We start from the raw sequence: 19,920 nt of genomic DNA on the forward strand, positions 1-19,920 counted from the left end.
CATACTCATTTAAACCATGGGCCTGTGAAGCCTGTGGCCCCACAAGTCTCCACAGGGAGCCTCACGCCTGTTTCCCGTCCTCTCCACGCTCTCTTCCGCCCTCCTGAGCACACAGGTACCGTGCAGACCGAGAAGTGGGCCCTGAGATGTGACCAGCTCACGCTTGCACATATCTCCGGGCACAACTATGCTAAAGGAAGAAGATGCTTCCAAATTATATGAATGACGTTCCTTTGGAAGAGTCCTCTCTGTCCCTAAGGCAGCTGGCACAAAGTGCCCCCGAAAACCTAACAAAGGGCTGTCCGTCTGGAAAGAGGGTTCCAGTTTCTGAGCTAGTTAACCCTGCCTCCTTCTAGATCCAGTCACAGCAAGGTGGGAAGATCATCACATCCATGCAAAACCTGTGCCGGGGCCAAGAGGAGCTAAAATTGCTTAAGAATGTGCATTTTTAAATTACTTTTCCTCCAAAAGTGTTTCTTCATCCTCTCCTCTCAAGAAGCCAGTGTTGTTATTTCTTCTCATTACATTAGGGTGGCTTCTGGAGCTCCACGTGCCTGTAGGTAACTGTCCCCTAAGTGTCTCTGACTTGTCAGTTTGGTTCGGCTATCCTGGGGATTCAGAGGGTTCATAAGTTAACCCGTCAGCAAGTGACTATGGTTGTGATTTTTAAAACCTGCAAACCAAGCATGGCATTTATTAATGATCCGTTGACATAGGTAAGGTGACCTTGGAAGGAACCCTTTTATAAAGCAGGTCAGCCATCCTTAATCCTTCCTAGAAATGAAGACTTCATGTTCTAAATGATCAATTCTCCCCAATTTCATAAATAAATTTAGTTCCATTTGAGTCAAAACTCTGGGGGTGGGGGGAATTATATTTTTACTTGACCCAGTGGTTCCAAAGTTTGTTGAAAAAATATGTTTTTGAAATCACCAAGGTAATTTTGGAATAGAACAGTAAGAAAGCACTTGTACTTCGAGATAGTAAAATATGTTCTAAAACGACAATAATTACAACAAGGTTGTTCTGAAGGGGAACTGGAAAAGTATAATCGAGTTCAGAACTGATCTAGGATGTCAAGAGACATCCTACAAACATATGTCCCCTGTGATACCAATGCTCATACCATGTCTTCGCTCCTGATGCTGTAAGAGGAACAGTTGACACTTGTATCTAAGAGTGATCCTCTGGGTTTCTACTAGTTTCCATCTCCTTTCCCTTCCCCAAGAATAATGCCAGAGCAGTTTTCCACTCTCCTCAGTTCTTCCCTCCCTGCTAATTCATGACTAGATCATTGCCACCGGCGTGAACATACGTAGTTATTTCTCCCATCAAACAAGATACACCTAACACGTTTCTCTTGACCCCTCCCGGCCCTTCCAGCTACTCTTCCATTTCTCTATTCTCATTTACAGTAGTCACTTCAGAAGAGTCATCTGCAGTCACTGTCTCCAAGTCCTCCCTCCATTTTCTGAATCACTCTGGACAGGCTTTTGTCCCTACCATTCCACCAAGCCTCCTCTGGGGTAGTTTTGCTTCCACGTTGCTAAGTCCAGTGGTTTGTTTTCCATTCTCATCATACTTGCCTCTTGGCTGCACCTGATGTAATCGATCCCCCCGTCCTTCCATCAGTACCTTCTCTACTTGATTCCAAGACCTCCCCTTTCCCCATCTTATTCCTACCTCACTGACCAATCCTTCTTGGGCTTCGTTACATTTTTCCTCTTCTCCCCACCTTTAACGGTGAAATTCCCAGACTTTACTCTTTGAGCTGCTTTTCACCAGGTTCCTGGCTTTAAATGTCCCTGGTACGTCAGTAATTTGCAAAAGTGTATCTGTGGCTCAGACCTGGCATCTTCACTCCTGTGCCTGAAAGATGTCCACGTACAGCGCATCCCAACTGAAATCCCACCTTCCCCCCACAACCCCTTCTACCCAAATACTCCCAACTGGTTGAACAGCAGCTCGAGCCCCACATGATCACCTTCCTGTAGCACTCGTATCCAGTCCATCTAGGAAATTCTGTAGGCTACGCCTTCAGTGTCTGTTCAGAATCTGACCAGTTTTCCCCACCTACTCTGCTCCCATCCTGGGCCAAACGACCATCCCTCTCTTGAGTAACTGCAGAAATCTCCTAATCTCCTAAACTGCTCCTCCTATTGCTGCATGTGTTGCTCTGCTCCAAATCTGATCTCAGTGTATCAGCCAGTGTGATCAGTTACCAGGGCAAGTCAGAGAAAGTGAATTTTCTTTGAAAATCCCTCTGATGACCCCACCCCACCACTGTACTTCAAGCAAAAACTAGAAATCCTAGAAAGTGTTATAAAACCCTCTAGGATTTTGCCCCTTACTCTCATTATCTCGCTTTCTATTATTCTTTTCCTCACTGCCCTGCTGCAGTCACACGGGCCACCTTTCTTGAATATACAGGTGTGTTCCAACAACTGCAGGCCCTTTGCACCAGCTGTCAACTCTGCTTAAAGTCTTCTCTCAGGACATACAAGTATCTCTTTCCCATCCATCAGGGCTTTGTTCAAATAACATCTTCAGATCCCTGGATAGGATTATAACCTCTATCCCTCAGCATGCCTCCTCCCACTCCATTTTTTTCACCATAACATTTGTCACTTTCTAATATGTTCTTTCATTTATTCATTTGATGTGGTTAATAGCTTTCCTCTCCCTCAACTGTGGTGTAAGATCCACAGAAGCAAGGATTTTGTATGGTTTTTTTAACTACTCTATGCTGAAATGGCACCCGGAACATCATAAATGCTCGGTATATCTCTTCATTGAGATGTGAGTTATATACCATACCGTTCACCCATTTAAGTGTACACTTCAGTAGTGTTAGGGTATTCACAGAGTTGTACAACCGTCATCACAGTCCATTCTAAAACATTTTCATCACCCTCAGAATAAACCCCATATCCGTTAGCTCCAGTCACCCCTTCCTCTCCAGGCTTAGACAGTCACCAGCCTAATTTAGGTCTCCACAGATTTGCCTGTTCTGAACACTTCCTAAGGATGAACTCACAGAACGTGTGGTATTTGTTGCCTAACTTCTTTTACTTTGCATGTTTTCCAGGTTCATCCATGATATATGTAGCCTGTATCAGGGCATTCATTGCTTGTTAAGCCTGAATTATATCCTATTATATGAATGTACCACATTTTACTTACACATTCATCAGTTAGTGGGCATTTGGGTTGCTTCTATTTTTTGATTATTATGAAAAATACTGCTGTGAACATTAGGGTTATTTGTGTGAGGTTTTTTGCATAGACATGTTTATTTCTCTTTGGTACATAGGCAGGAGTGAGGTTGGTTTTTTATTTGTTTGTTTGTTTGTTTTAATAGGCTGCATGGTAGCTCTTTGTTTGATCCTTTGAGGACCTACCAGATGATCAATATGTATTTTTAAAATAAAGGAATGTATGCTTACATGTACATTGCATATCAGTGGGGGGAATAATGGAGTTTTCAGTGAATGGTGATTGAACAACTGACCAACCTTTTGGGCAAAATGACAGTTAGCACTTTCCTTCATAGCTTCAAGGCAAACAGAAAGAGTTCCAAGTGACTTAGAATGTTAAGTAAGCTTCAAATAATGTAAATACACTGGTATGTCATTAAAGACGGGAAAGTACAGCTGAACAAGACAAATTAGTAAGGAGCCATATTATAACCCCCATGTTATAAACGAAGAAACAGAATTTGAATTTTATCATAAGCATCAGGAGTCATTGAAGGATTTTAAGTAGGTCTTTGGTCAGAATTACACATTTGAAAGTTCACAGTGGGCACAGAAAGAACAGTGACTTGGAAGGGGAAGAGACCATTGTTCCTGAGGCCATATGTTACAGTGGCCGTCCGGAAGACTGTGAGCTGAACAAAGTGCTGACGGCAGGCGTGGCCAGCAGGGGGGGTGTTGCCAGACGAGACAAGGAGAAAGCACTAGTAAAACAAAGCCCTGGATTGCCGATGGGAGCGGTAGCGAGATAGGCAGTAGGCGTAGGTGCCATTGCCAGAGATTAAAATTGGTTTGGGAGAAAAGATGGAGGTAACAGAAAGATGACTGCACGGTATCTCTGAAGCATTCACGTGTCAGTGACCAGTAGGAGCTAGATAAGATCCTTATTGGGTGGAGAGATTTGAGAGCCATCGATGTGTAGGGAGTTGTTGGAACTGCACTTGGGTGAGATCACGTCAGAGGAGCTTTAGAGTAAAGGGAACTGCCTCAGTGCTGGGAAGTAGAGAAAGATGAAGAAGGAGCAGAGACTAGAGAACACCTCTGGCCATCGTGGTGACTGGGAGGCGAGAATATAAACATGGGGATGGTCAGTAATGCTGGAGCCACAGAGACACGTGGGAGGAGAGCTAAGAACTGAAGGTGTCCTCACATATGGAAATGTGAAGGTCTTCTGTGACCACGAAGGTCTGACAAGCCAGAAGCCAGATTGCACTGAGTTACACAGAAAGTGGGAGGTGGAGGAATAGAAGGAAAAGACATTATTCTTGGAGGAATTTGCCTGTGATGGGAAGGAGGTAAGCAGAGTGCCTAGTCAGAGACATAGAGTATGGGTAGGGTTGGTTTTTCAGTGTGAATGAGACGGGAGCATGTTTTCTTGCTTCAGGAGAAGAAAGGGAGAAGGAATTGTGAAGGATAAAAGGGTGAGGAGGGATGAGGCCCCAAAAGTGGGGAGGGACAGGCTCCAGAATAGAGGGAGTAGAATGACCTTCAGATTGGAGAAGCAAGACTCTTTGAGCTTAGGTGGGAGGGAAGCAGACAAAAGTGGCTAGTGGTAGAGATCTGGAGAGAAAGTTGACACATCCACACATACTGATCTCTCTCCTCTCAGGAAGCCAGGGAAATGCAGTACCCCCTGGCCAAAGATGAGCAAGCTGACACCAGGAGGACATGTGTAGGGGGAGTGAAAACACCAAAAATGCCTGTTGAGGGCAACAGGAGGGTAGATGTTAATTGTTGCCAAGCAGCTTAAAGAAACCAAAGATGAGTTTGGAAAAGATAAATGCATAGTCACAGTAATAAAGCTTTCATCAGCAATAAGTGTAAGAGGAAGAAAAAAGGACAAAAGATGTTGAATCCAGCCAGGACAGATAAGCCAGAAGGAAACGAAGCCAGAGAAGGTCATGGGGGCTGGCAGAGGAACAGTTAAGGAATGGAAGGTGCTAATTAGGCTGGAGGAGATGCGAGTGTAGCCAGAAATGTGTGGTTAAAAATATGATAGAGTTGGGACACCTGGGTGGCTCAGTTGGTTAAGCAGCTGCCTTCGGCTCAGGTCATGATCCCAGCGTCCTGGGATCGAGTCCCACATCGGGCTCCTTGCTTGGCGGGGAGCCTGCTTCTCCCTCTGCCTCTGCCTGCCATTCTGTCTGCCTGTGCTCGCTCTCTCTCCCTCTCTCTCTGACAAAAAAAAAAAAAAAAAAAAAAAAAAAAAAAAATCTTAAGAGTGCCCTTATTAAAAAAAAAAAAAATATGATAGAATTTTTCAAAAAATTAAATACAGAATTACCACATGATTCAATTCTGCTTATGGGTATATGCCCAAAAGAAGTTAAAGCAGGGACTCAAATACTTGTGTATTTGTTCATAGCAGCATGATTCACAGTAGCCCAAAGGGAGAAGCAATCCTTGTATCCCTCAGTAGATGAGTGGATAAACAAAAGGAGGTGTATACAGATAATGGATTATTATTCAGTGTGAGGAAGGAACTTCTGTCACATGCTACAACATGGATGAACCTTGTAGACCTTATGCTGAGTGAAATAAGCCAGTCATGAAAGGACAAGGATTGTATGATTCTACTTACATGAAGTATCTAAAGTAGTCAGATTCACAGAGACAGAAAGGACAATGGTAGTCACCCGGAGCTGTGGGAAGAGGGGGCTGGGGAGTTACCAGTTAATGGGCATGGAGTTTCAGTTTGGGAAGATGAAAAATTTGTGGAGAGGAATGGTTGGGATGGTCGCACGACAGTGTGAATGTACTTACAGCCGTTGAACTGGACACAGAAAAATGGTTAAAATGGCAAATTTTGTGTTATAAATATTTTACTGTAATAAAAAAATATATGGTAGGTAAGAGACTAAGTATCTTAGTACCATTGGTTAGAGTAAGTATTGTGTTTAAAGGTGAGAGATAGACAGTCATGTTTAATCAAGTGGGGATTAGACATTTAGATTTCGGTGAAATTATTTCAGATTATTAGGTGGTGTGGGACAGCGGTTGTCATCTAAAGAAGGAGATCGTGTAATGCCTGATCAGAAACATGTCACGCTCATTGGAGGTGGAGCGTGTGGGGAATCCAGGGATAGGGATATTGTGTCATCCTCCTTGATGGTCCTGTTACTTTCCTCTCCCTCCTCCTTTTCATCCAGAGTGCTGGAGGGGAAAGAGAGTGCAGAGTTTTGGCCTGAAGGATGTCAAGGCCAGAGATTAGATTCATCATCTATATGGGAATTGATGTTGTCACAGATCGATAGCAAAACTTAGAAAGGCAAGAAAGACTAGTAGCTACGTCCTTGATAATTAATATGAGGAGACACATAGAGGATTGTATAACTGGACTCCATGAGCCTCAGAGGTGGCATTTTTTATTAAAGAATGGTAGCAGTGGTCTTGGAATGACCTGTAGGGAAGTAAGAAGAATGACAACTATTTTCCTACACATGTGTTGAGTCTGAGAGTATTAAGAAAACAGTCTACTTGAGAAAGCCCTGAAGTGAAGTAAGACCTAAGGGAAGCCATTCTTGCCCCCCAGCCTCATGCTGGAATTATGTGGGTGTGAACTTTTAAAATATAGTGATGTTGGTTAAAGTTGAGTCATTAGTGATGGGAGACTACACGTTGGCAGCATTTGAAAGCTCTGGCACATTCTAAAATGCAGCGTGGGGTTGAGAACCACTGCCTTAGGTGAGAGCTGGTATTTTGGTGAAAATGAGTGGGTAGTGGGAGCAAGGTGATTTGGTCCAAATGGGATCAGGCTACTAAAGGGCTTGTGGGAAGGGTTGTCAGAATGTGCAGTGTCAGGGGCATGAGTCTGGAGGATGGATGGGGAAGAACAAGAGCAGCATAGCAGGGACTGAAAGGACAGGGACAGTGGCATATGTGGCCTGGAGGATCCAAATTAAACTGTTACTCAAAACTGCTTTCTTCCAAAGAGTAGCTCAGAGAGCGGTGACCCAACAAGACAGGGGTAGTAGTCATACATGGCCTGTGGGTCTAAGAAAAATGTTACCCAGAATTGTTTCCACCCAGAGCTGTTATCCTCTGGCACACGCGACAGAGACCTGGACATGTTTATGGAGGCATTTACAATCTGCTCCTCAGTCTGACCTAGCAGTTAACAGACAGAACAAAACAAGGAGTCATTAGTGCTCTTAGCCTCTTTATGCCTCAGTGTCCTAAGCAAAAAGAGACAACCAAAGAGGTCTACTTGCCAGAACTCCTCTAAGTTAAATGAGACATTGAAAAGAGTGAATGTATGTGATAACTTTTGTAAACACTTAAAGCCTTATAAATATTAGTAGTTTTGTCACTGTCTTTTTCGAAGAAATGTGTTTTGTTTCATTGTTTTAATTCAGCAGCCTCACAGTTGTTTTACTGTAATCCCAGTGTAATTGGTGTACGGTGTGATTAGTTTCCGGTGTCCGCGTAGTGATTCAACCGTTCTATACGTACCCAGTGCTCATCACAATGACTGTGCTCTTTAACCCCCTCACCTATTTTACCCATCCCCCCACTTCCCCTCCAGTAACCATCAGTTGGTTCTCTGTATTGAAGAGTTTCTTTTTTTTTTTTGGCTTGCTTTTTTTTCTTTGTTCGTTTGTTTTATTTCTTAAATTCCACGTAGGAGTGAAATCATATGGTATTTATCCTTCTCTGACTGACTTCTTTCACTCAGCAATACACTGTCTACCCCTATGAATTGAGGTTTATTTTCCCCTGCCTAAGCCTAGGTTAAAGTTGATTGTGAGAACGATTCCTATGATTTAAATATCTAAAAAAAAATTCCAGTGAAAAAATTTCTTGATGTACTCCTGCAACTATTTGCACACAGTGCTATCAAGAAAATATCCTGAAATTTGTGTCTAAAAATTTCAGTGTCAAAGTCTCACACAGCAGTCAGGATCCTCTTTGGTGTGAGCTACCTGCTCTCTTTCCCCTAGTAGATGAAAATGATCATTTAAAAAGGGAGAGGGAAGGTTCTCTTTGATCCCCTGCCCTCAACTGTGCACCCAGTAGGTGCTCAAGCAATTCAAACTGTGGAATTTGGACACAAGATCTACATGTGTACTGTCTCCTATTCCTTGTAGCATCAGAAATTCAAGTTATTTAAAGCCTCCAGTTGTTACAAGTTGTTTCCCTTAAGTCAAAGTTAAGAAGTTAAAGCTGCAGACTCCTTGCTAATAGGAGGATGCTTATTCTAAAAGATAGCGATTTTCTCTCTTCTCGTGTCTTTGAGAAAACTGTGTGTCAGTCCCAAGGCTTGTTGGTAGGAGATGGAGTTTATTGCTAAGATAACATTGTAGTCAGAGATAGTAGGACTATTGTGCTACCTTCTCTAGAGATAGTGTCATGAATTGCCTCGCAGCTCTACTATAAGAATCCTGCCGCCATTTTCTTTGCTGCAGATCCCTGGCCAACCAGTAAGTCTTGATTCCAGCTGCTGCTACACCCCAGCCCCCGACCCCCGGCCCCTGGCCCACTCTATGTAGGGCTCTTACTGCCCTCTCTAATGAAGGCATGTTTCCATGTTAGCCCCTCACCCAGCCACCACATGGGGTTTAGTACATAGGAGGTGCTCCATAAATATTTGGTGGTGGGTGACTGAATGAAGAAATTCTTTAATAAATTCCCTTCTATAGTCTTGTGTATTTTTTGTAAAGTCCACTTTTGTAAAGAATGATCCTTATTCTTTAAACAGATGTTGGGGGGGCACCTGGGTGGCTCAGTGGGTTAAAGCCTCTGCCTTCAGCTCAGGTCATGATTCCAGGGTCCTGGGATCAAGCCCCACATGGGACTCTTTGCTCAGCAGGGAGCCTGCTTCCTCCTCTCTCTCTGACTGCCTCTCTGCCTACTTGTAATCTCTGTCTGTCAAGTAAATAAATAAAAATAAAAATAAAAATAAAAATAAATAAACAGATGTTGAGGACACCTGGGTGGCTCAGTCAGTTCTGAGCATCTAACTTGTAATTTCAGCTCAGGTCATGATCTCAGGGTTGTGAGATCAACACCTCCCCCTCCAACCCCCACGGCCCCCCGCAGGACTCTGCACTCAGCAGGGAGTTTGCTTCTCTTCCTCTGCCCTCTGCCCCTCCCCTCCCAACCTCCCTCATGCTAGATACATGAGGCTGTCATCTCAGTCCCTGGGCAGAGAATTCATCCCATCAACCTGCCCACAGAAGAGAAGTCATCTCTTGGTAATGTTGGCCTGTGCTACAGGATGAATTGCCTGAGCAAGATACTGCGTTTGAGCCTTGCTCATGTGGGACGATGACCCCCGGAGCAAGAACATTTCTGTTCTCCTGCGGTTCTTTCTGGTGTCTAAGCCCCCCTCCCCTTGGGGGAACAGCCAAGGATATCTGCCTAGGGCCACGTTTCTTTCTCTTGAAGTCAGACGCAATAATAAACCACATGTTGAATACTGAATTTGACAGATTTCAGAGCGGTCAGTACCGTGTTTATAGGGTCAAATTGTGTTCCGCGGCAAGAGCTGCATTTGGCTTCCGAGAGCCCAGAGAGAACTGGCAGGTGTTGTCTTGGCTTTTATCTCTCGTTTTCTTGTCCGTTGCATGGAGTCTTTCCTCTCCCACCCTGGCAGTTGACTGTATTCAACTCTGATTCTCAAGGTTTCCATCCCCATAACCGAAGGCCTGGACTTGGTTGCCATGTTGACAGACGACGCTACCATTGCCACCTGGAATAATGAGGGACTGCCCAGTGACAGAATGTCGACCGAAAATGCCACTATCCTGACACACTGTGAGCGCTGGCCCCTGATGATCGATCCCCAGCAGCAGGGAATTAAGTGGATCAAGAATAAGTACGGAGCGGACCTGAAGGTCACACATTTGGGCCAGAAAGGGTACGTGAGATCGGCGGGATTGGCTTTCTGTTGAATGGCCATGAAATGGGTCTGATTTTTGCCAAGTCCGGTGTTGCCTGCCCTCTCTGCTACTGTGAAATGGGGCAGTATTGTTTATCTGCTTGCTCACGCTTCATATAAAGTATCTTTGTAGAGAGGGCCTCTCTGTTAGGTAGCATCCACTTACCTGAAGATGAAATTAAGCTGAAGGTGAGAACAAACCCTGCACCTGAGTGAAGAGATAGGTAGGTTTCCTAAGGCCAAGAATGGAACAGGATGGACCATTTTCCCTGAGGACATTTGGCATGGGGCAACACAGCAATTGTCAGTGGGTGAGAAATCTATTCCCAAACACACACCTGGCCTGTTGTAGGATTTTAGCGTGCCTACAACCCCAACACTGCCTGAAGAGAATTTCCTAGTCAAGTTTTGTATATCGCCTTGGAGGACTGAATCTATTCTGAGACTTTCTGTCATTGGCACCTCATGACATTACTGTTTGATAAATTTGTCTTGGACGAAGTTGGTCTTCAGTTAATATTGAATAATTTTAGACTTACTGGTATTTGATTTGACCCTTTCATCATCTTTTCACATAGAAAACGAAATAAGGAATTTCTGCCGTTATGCAGATAAATGTACTCCTTGCTTATCTGAAAACTTGAAGAAATTATTTTTGAGGGGGAGAGCCTATGTTTGGAGAGGGAGGATGAAATATAGTGATAATTTGCCACTTGCCAAGACAGAACTTAAAGGTTTAAAAAAAAAATGCTTGACTAAAGCACAAGGTATTTAATATATTTTGGATTTTTTTTTTTTTCTCAAAAAAGGGACCTATTAAATGAATTTAAATTTATGGTGTTTGGGTAAGTTACATTTGTCTCAACCATGGTTATTGTCAAAAGAACTAATTTACACATGGACTTATTCATACTGTTGAATTTCACTTGGAAGATATCACTGTGTAATTCATCTCAAAATCTAATCATGAATTTCTATGTAATCTAGTTGAATACTTTATGAAACAGTTTTCTCTAAGTTAGTCTGTCTCATTTTTAAAAATCTACATTAAATCAAATATAATTTAATATAAATAATTTTGGACATTTTTCCTGTGCTTATTTACTTGCTATTATCTCAATTCTGATTGAATTTTCAGGTTTTTGAATGCCATTGAAACTGCTTTGGCCTTTGGAGATGTCATCCTAGTTGAAAATCTGGAGGAAACACTAGATCCAGTCCTTGGTCCCCTTCTTGGTAGAAACACCATTAGAAAAGGAAAGTAAGTTTTCTTGAATTTTTCACCTCTAATTTTGTGCTACATATGAATGCACTCAGCAGCTTCTCTTAGCCTCAAAATCTGCACAGTCCATTGGAATCTTGTTGGTGATGTTTCTGTTTCCATTCCGTGGCACCTCCATTCTAAGAAGCAACCTCAACACGATCCAGATTTGTAGACTATGTCTTTGGTAGATTTAGACTCAAGTTATCCAGTCCCTGATTTATAAACCAAAAAAATGCATTGTCACAAATCTGCGAGTAGTTGCTCCTTGATCAGTTCATACCAAAGAAGTTTAAGACTTTGCAAAACACCTTTAGTGTGTTTGTTTACCTAAACTGCCTATCTTCTGTATCCTTATTTACTTAATGTTTTTCTTTAGGACACTTCTAAGTCCACTCACTGTTTTTGGTTTAACTCAGCTTCATCCAAAGTTAATGACATCCACAAAATGAGGGGTTTACTGTGCTAGTTCTCTTTTTTTCTAATACACTCACAATATGTGGAAAATAGATAATTTGAAAAAATTCATTAGTGGGCCCTTAAAATCATTCCCATACCGGCAGAGGTGCCACCAACAACTTGAGAACATGCCCTATGAGCTCTGTGTGATGTTCCGGATAGCTGCCATTCCTCTGGACACCTGACTGTCCAGGACATTGTCCCAGAGGCAGGGAAGCCATCTGCGCGGTCGTCATAGCACGGTCTATAATGTGTGAAAAGTCACATGTAGCCAGCATGTCTCTGGCCGAGTCTTCACGGTGGCATTCCCTATGCTCTCTGTGCCCCTTCACGCAGGAAACCGACACTCCCTAGACAATTCACTGGGCTTCCTTCTCTTCTTATGTGTTTTTATTTTTTCCTCCAAAGAGCTATGATTTCGAAATTTCTCCCCCACCCTTCTTTGACACCCAGTCTCTGCCTCAAAGTTAACGGTCTCCTTTCTATCACCAGTTTATTCCTGTCAGTTTTAAGTGAAAATAGGTCTACTTAAGGATAACTAACTTCTGTTTTTTAAATAGTCCCTAACGGATTAGTCGAGTATTTATTATACAAGTAAATCCATTTACAGTGACTGACAACTTATAATTGTTTAATAAGCCAAAATTTACCCAGCCAAGCATTTAGAAAAATTTAATAAGCTACTTGACAAGCTGCAACTCTGACATAAATATATTTGTAGCTGCGTCTGATGTGTTAAAAATACAGTGTAGAATCTTGAATGTCACTGAAGTGAAATCTTCGTTATTAAGATTTTGGCTGTATTAGTAAAGACCGAAAATTTTTTGTTTGTGAAATACACATTCTCTATCTTTAACTTGGACCTTTTCTTTTTAAAAACTTGGATCTTTGGGCGCCTGGGTGGCTCAGTGGGTTAAGCCGCTGCCTTCGGCTCAGGTCATGATCTCGGGGTCCTGGGATCGAGTCCCGCATCGGGCTCTCTGCTCAGCAGGGAGCCTGCTTCCCTTCCTCTCTCTCTCTGCCTGCCTCTCTGCCTACTTGTGATCTCTGTCAAATAAATAAATAAATAAAAATCTTTAAAAACCTTTAAAAAAAATAAAAAAATAAAACTTGGATCTTTAATAACACAATTTAGGAATAAGAAATTTAGCGATTTTCTCTCTCTCCCTCTCATTCTCTCTCTCTCTCTCTAATTATATTATTAAATATATTATAAATATATGATTTTATATTTTTATTTTTATATATTATATATGTAATTAAATATATAAGTAATATATAATAAATACACATAAAATATACATAATAAAACAAATATATAATACGTAATACATAAAATAATGATTATAATTTCATATTTTCTTGATATTTTATATATTATATATGTATTTTAATATATAAGTAATACATAATATAAATATAATAAATATAAATATATAATTTTATGTATTACATATTTAAATATATAAGTAGTATATAATGAATATAAATAAAATATACAATATATTTTATATGTAAATTTTAAATTTTTATATGTATATTATATATTATACATGTGTATACACAAATGTATTATATATACATAAATTTAAAATTTCCAGGGACTAATAAACTTGAGTCACAGTTTTTCTCCAGGATGGCTATAGTTTCATATTATTGTGAATCCCAGAAGTCTTATATTTCAGAAACAAATTATGTAGAGCATCAAAGCTTTATCACAGTCTAGAACACCTTATTCCAAATTATGTTATTTCCTGAATATGTACTCTTTATTAGGTTTTATGGAACTGATCTTATCATTCCAGCATTTTTTAAAGACCAAGAGAATTTAAAATGATACGTAAGAATATAACAAATGGTGTTTACCACATGTAGTTATTACATTAATAATCCTAGTTCCTAAACCCTCACATGTGGGGACGATGACTTACATGAGTGTAAATTCTTATCTGTATCTCCAGTTTTTCCCCCTTCCCTCTCTCCTTGCAGATATTTTTAGTATCTTTTTCCGGAGAATCTGAGTGCTGGTGGACTCTTTACATACTGTATCAGTCACTAATAAAACTTCTCTGAGCACTGTTGACCAGGCGCTGTACTGGGCCCTGCAGATCCAAAGTATGATAGGGGAGAGAGCCAGCTTTTAAGGAAGCTCCATTTCCATAGGGGAAAGGCAGACCTTGTAAACAGAAGAAATACCGTGCTGTTGGTGTGACAATAGAAGTACTCATGGCAGGGGTTCATCATTGCCAGAGTGGAGACTTGGAAAGACTTTGTGGAAAAAATGACATGGGATTACATTGACATTTAATATGAGTCTAGGAAGATGAGTGGGCATTTGTCAGACAGACAAGTGGGAGAGGGGAATTTTGGAATGAGAGAACTAAAACCAAATAGCAGAACACGGAACAGCCTCACAGCTTGGGGCAGGACTGCAAATGGGATCCACATCAGTGGAGAGTCTTGGGTCAGAAGGAATAAAGGACAGCAAGGCCTGGGTGAAGGGAAGCCTGAGAGATGGGCAGGACCTCCAGAGTGTGGAGGTCCTGGGTACCCACAGATCACTTCTAAGTTGGCCCTTTTTCTATAGGTTGATAATTTTTTTCTTTTCTCCAAACACACTAAAGGGGCCCATTCTTATCAGTAACATTAGCTTACAAGAGCAGTGGTTCTTATCCAAAGGACCTTGTCTTCCTGGGATAACAAACCTAGAGTCTCCATATTTTCACTTGAGAATCATGAGTAGGTCAGTGGGGAAGCTAGTGAAGACTCTTAAGCATGCTGGGAGAAATAGAATCAGATTTATTTCTGAAAGGGCATGCTGCTGGCATTGTATTTTTTTTTTTTTTTAGGATTCTATTTATTTATTTGACAGCAAGAGAGGGAGAACAAGCAGGGGGAGTGGGAGAAGGAGAAGCAGGCTCCCCACTGAGCAAGGAACCTGCTGCGGGGCTCGATCCCAGGACTCTTGGATCATGACCTGAGCTGAAGGCAGAGGCTTAACACAGCTACCCAGGCACCCCAGCGTTGTAAAGTTATTGATTGAAGGGAAGTGGACCAGAACCCATGGGGCCAGGATCTAATTAACAAACAATGGCAGTCATCCTGTTGAGGCATGATATGACCCTAAATAAGGCAGTGATACTAGAAAAGCAGGAGAGGACAAATGAAAGAATTCTCAAGGAGTTGATTTCTTTTTTCTTTTTTAAGATTCTATTTATTTACTTGCCAGAAAGAGGGCAAGAGCAAGCGAGTACACAATCAGGGGGAGTGGCAGACAAAAGGAGAAGCGGACTCCCCACTGATCAGGGATCCTAGTGCAGGCCTTGATCCTAGGACCCTGGGATCATGACCTGAGCTGAAGTCAGATGCTCAACCGACTGAGCCACCCAGGCATCCCTCAAGGAGTTAATTTTATCAGTTCGTGGTTGTTAATGGGATTTTGTTGTTAGGGAAAAAACAGAAGATTCAAGTGTGATTTCCAGTCTTCTGCCAGGTTAAATGATGGTGTGACTTATCGGGAGTTGTGGCACAGCAATAGGAGTAAGTGTAGGGAAAGAGGTAATGATTTCATTTATTAGACTTTCAAAGATGAAGGTCCTACTTTAAGATTCTCAGAAAGGAAGTCTAAGAAGCCAGTGGGCATGTGAGTATGGAGCTTGATAAGGAGATCTTAGGAAATATCTACGTGGAGAGGTAGTTAAACCAGCTTAGTAGATGTGATTTTTTTTTTTTTGAAGATGTATTTATTTTTGAGAGAGCGCACATGTGTATGTGAGCAGGGGGAGGGGCAGAGGGAAAGAATCTTGAAGCCGACTCTACACTGAGCGGGGAGGCTGATACGGGCTCAGTTCCAAGACCCATGAAATCATGACCTGAGCTGAAACCAAGAGTCAGACACTTAACCCTGAGCCACCCAGGAGCCCCTGTAGGTGTGATTTATTTAAGCATATCTTCTACAGTCAGAAGATCCGAGGTCACACTCACTTCACAGATGAGAAAAGCTAAATGTCCTCTTGAATGCCCTATGATCATATAAAATTTAATACATAGGTGGAAACATCGTTTCTTAAGTTTTTCCAAATAAATAGGCACTACCTTCTTTCAGTAGAATTCCTATGAGTGCCACTTGGCCATCGTACCTCTCCCTACTCTTTTTTTTCCTTAAACCTTGTTTATTTTCTCATCAGTGTTTTGGAATTCATGTTTCTTCTTCTTTTTTTTTTTTAATCTACATCTTACAGTATAGTTCAGACCTTTCATTTCTTTATGCTGAATGAAGTAATGTCTTTACATTCTCACTCTGCTCATTCCTCTCCAACCCAGAGAGTGGTTAAAATGATCTTTCCCTAATATTGTTTCTATTGCTGGTCTGTTGAAGAATCTGTTAAGAATTCTCTGTTGCCTATTACATTAAATTGAAATGAAGCTCTTCTCTGAGGCCTTGAAATGCTTTACCTGTTTGATACTTCTTATTCCCTTCATTCACACAGATTAATTGCCCCCTCCTATGATATGCTATTTTACTTAACTTTCTACAAATCCCAAATTCACTTAATTCAGAGTCCAACTGCTATTTAATTAATTAAATGGGAATTTTAAGTTTCCACTTTCATTGCTTCCCACTCACGGTCCATTCTGTACTGGGCCACTGTGACATCCTGCCTTTATCTGTCCCTCTTAGGATTTTTTTTTTTTTTCCAGTGCTGTATCTGTATTAAATTGCAAGTTCTCCATGGATAAGAAACATCTATGTCTTTAGAAAGATGGTTAACCAAAGTAAAAATAATCAAAACATAGACTTATTTCGGGCGTTATGGCAGATTAGATGTGTGAATGCTGAAAAACAACAAAATATGTTAAAATAGTCACACCTTCTGGCACTTGGTTGACAAAGTGCAACCAAAAAGTGGGAATTGGATAGACAAGGAACACCAAAGCTGATTTTCTTCTTGAGGTTTCTGCGTGGTTGTAAATTTTCTAACAGACATCCCAATCTCATGTCCAGCAATGAACATTTTACTTAATTTTTTTTCCTGCTCCCTTCCATCTTTACATGTCTATGTTGTTCTCTCTATGCCATTACCTTGTGGCTGCAGATGTTTCCCTTCGCATTGTAAAGGCAAGGTAGCATTGAAACCCAGGAAAGGGGGTGGGGGGACACAACCCACAAGGATTGCAGCGCCCCTGTGTTCACCCAGCATGTCCTCACTGCCTCTCAGTCCTCCCACGCAGGTGGGATATCATTTGCATTTTTTTGCAAGTCACATCCTTCACAGAGTTTTCTGATATTAATAGTGCTTTTGTTTATTTTAGTTCTGTTTGTGTTAGGGGCCTTTTTTAAACCAATATTAGTTGATTCTTCCTAATAATGAATGTCTGAGAAGATGCTTGTGATAGATACAGCAGAGTCCAAAAGTTGAAGTTCATTAATAATTGGAATGTTGCGGAGTATGAAGTAATGAATACTAATTACTCCTTTCATGTCTGACAGGTCCCTGTGGACCAATACATCAGCCCAGACTTTAATTTGGTTCTAGTAATGGTTTCATCAATAGCACATTAAATCTGCATTTGAGAAGATATACAGTTGAACCTGACCCACATAGTAGATACCACTGTCATAAAATGGCCACAGGCTGACAACAGCTGGGTAATTACAAATAATTAAATCCACCAAACTCCAGACAATCCTAATTTTAACTAAAATACATCTTATATCAATCGACAGAAAACATATCAGAGAAGATTTATCAACGTGTACTTTTTGCAAAGCAAATTTACTGGCTTACATGTTAGGGAAGTTGCTGATCTGTGAAGCATCTTCATAAAATTGTATCTCTTCAATCTTTCAAATCCCCCCAAATATTACTGAAGTCGTTTTTTAACTTTAATCTTAGCTGGAGCAACCTTACTGTGAGATGTATTTCAGGTGGTTTCTGAGCATATAAATATTTTTCAAAAAACACTTTATACTTTCCCCATATTTTTCATGTAATTGTCCTTTTAATGAATCCTTAAGTAGTATGTCATATAAAGAAACTTACAACTAACAAATATTAACTATATGATTATAAATTTATTTTATAGAACTATTATAATGAAAGATACTTTACAGATACTTATCATGACTGTGTTTCCTACAAGTGCTACTAAGATTAATTGGGAGAATTGCCTACAGTTAGCAAGGTTTCAGTTTATTCGGTAATATTATTCGGTAAAATTATCAACCCATGGGTTTGATGCTACATGATTGTACAACAGTTGATATTAGATCCGTTTAAATAGATGAGGGCTTGGGTTGGACTTAAGATAGAGAACCATGTTAAATTAAATCCCACACTGTGGCAAAATGTGCTCTCTTGAACTAGGGGCTTCTTTTTAAATAAATTCAGGAGGTATGTAGTCTTATCATTATAACACTTGTGGATAGGAATTGCTTAATTTTCAAGTTAATTTATGCCCTGATATAGTAGAATTCAGCATTCTAGTCCCCCCTAATTTCTAAATGCAACATAAGGTTTAATTACAGGAAAGACCTTTCTGTTAAATTCAGTCAAGTTGTTTTGTTGTTGTTGTTGTTTTAAGAATAACATTCAGGGGTACCTGGGTGGCTCAGTGGGTTAAGCATCTGCCTTTGGCCTGGTCATGATCTCAGGGTCCTGGGATCAAGCCCTGCATCTGCCTCCCTGCTTGGCCGGGAGTCTGCTCTCCCTCTCTCACTCATGCTTGCAATCTCTCTCTCTCTCTTTCAAATAAATCAAAATAATTAAAAACAAAACAAAACATTCACTGTCTATAGATAATCCACACACATTCATAGTCATCTTGGGTAGTAGTTGTTTGACTTGATGTGAAGGCAAATTCCAAATAGGTCACTGATAAAGAATCTTTACTTTCTTGAAAAAAGCAAATTTCTAGGACGCCTGCGTGGCTCAGTTGGTTAAGCCGCTGCCTTCGGCTCAGGTCATGATCCCAGGATCCTGGGATCAAGTCCCGCATTGGGCTCCTTACTCAGAAAAGAGCCTGCTTCTCTCTCTGCCTCTGCCTGTGCGCGCTCTCTCTCCCTGACAAATAAATAAATAAATAAATAAATAAATAAATAAATAAATAAATAAATAAAATATTTAGAAAAAAGCAAATTTCCTTTTAAAAAAATGCAAACAGAACCAGAATTTCTTTTTCATGATACATTATAATATTTAAATATGGCTATATTGAAATATAAAATAGAGATAAACATATACGTATGTCATCATATCATATTGAACACAATATATGTAAAATGTGTACATATTCTGTTTCCCAGAAGGGAAATAATCAGCTAGGATTTTCTTTTTTAGCTTCCTTATTTCTTTCTGCATGAGAGTACCTGGAGTCCCTGCACCAGCAGTCTTTTTTTTTTTTTTTTTTTTTTTTTAATTGAAGTTTGCTTTGATCTGAGAAGGACGTGTTGGTTATATTAACTATATGAAGCAGCAAGACAATTAACTCATTTCTATTCAGCACTTCTTTCCCCCTTTTCCTGGGCCGTCTTGCCAGCTGTGCGGCTTTCAGCCCAAACCTTTCCCCAGGAGCAGGGGTTGACCAACTCCATGGGCCCCCCCCCCTGATGGGGATGCTAAGTAACACAGCCGCATGGCGAGGGCCGCCCGCCACCTTGCTCCCAGCCAGAGCCATCGGGGCTCCCAAGCCTCATTGAGAAGCATTTAATTTGAAGCAGCAGGACATGTAGTAAAGCTTTTAGATGTCCATTGAAAAGTTTGGGTTTTTTTCCTTTTCTTTTCCCTAAGTGTGTTTTTTCTGCAACGACTATATTATTTTCTTATCTCAAAACCCACCCGCCATCTTTCTACCTTGACAAGCAGGGCCTGGTGAGAGGTCTAGAGAATTCCTCCAGTCCAGGGAACTTGTGAGCTCTCTGAATTGCCCATCATAGAGGAAGGCCCTTCAGGGTGCTAATACAGTGTCGCAGGAAATTTCTCTCTCCACGGCATTGTGAGAAACGTTTTGCAAATCTTTCTTAAAACAGTCCTCCTGCAGCGGGTCCTTTTTCTAAATTGAATATG

At 41.0% G+C, this 19,920-nt stretch overlaps 1 protein-coding gene across 1 annotated transcript in view; it reads left to right on the plus strand.

Moving 5' to 3' along the window:
• DNAH11 (dynein axonemal heavy chain 11) overlaps positions 1-19,920 on the plus strand; it is a 328,215-nt gene that overhangs the window by 248,855 nt on the left and 59,440 nt on the right. The window contains exons 64-65 of the mRNA XM_047694987.1: positions 9,878-10,113; positions 11,273-11,395. Coding sequence (XP_047550943.1) covers positions 9,878-10,113; positions 11,273-11,395 — 359 coding nt within the window. The remainder of the gene's footprint in view (positions 1-9,877; positions 10,114-11,272; positions 11,396-19,920) is intronic.

The sequence above is a fragment of the Lutra lutra genome, chromosome 11 (assembly GCF_902655055.1).
Source record: "Lutra lutra chromosome 11, mLutLut1.2, whole genome shotgun sequence".
Taxonomy (NCBI): Eukaryota; Metazoa; Chordata; class Mammalia; order Carnivora; family Mustelidae; genus Lutra; species Lutra lutra.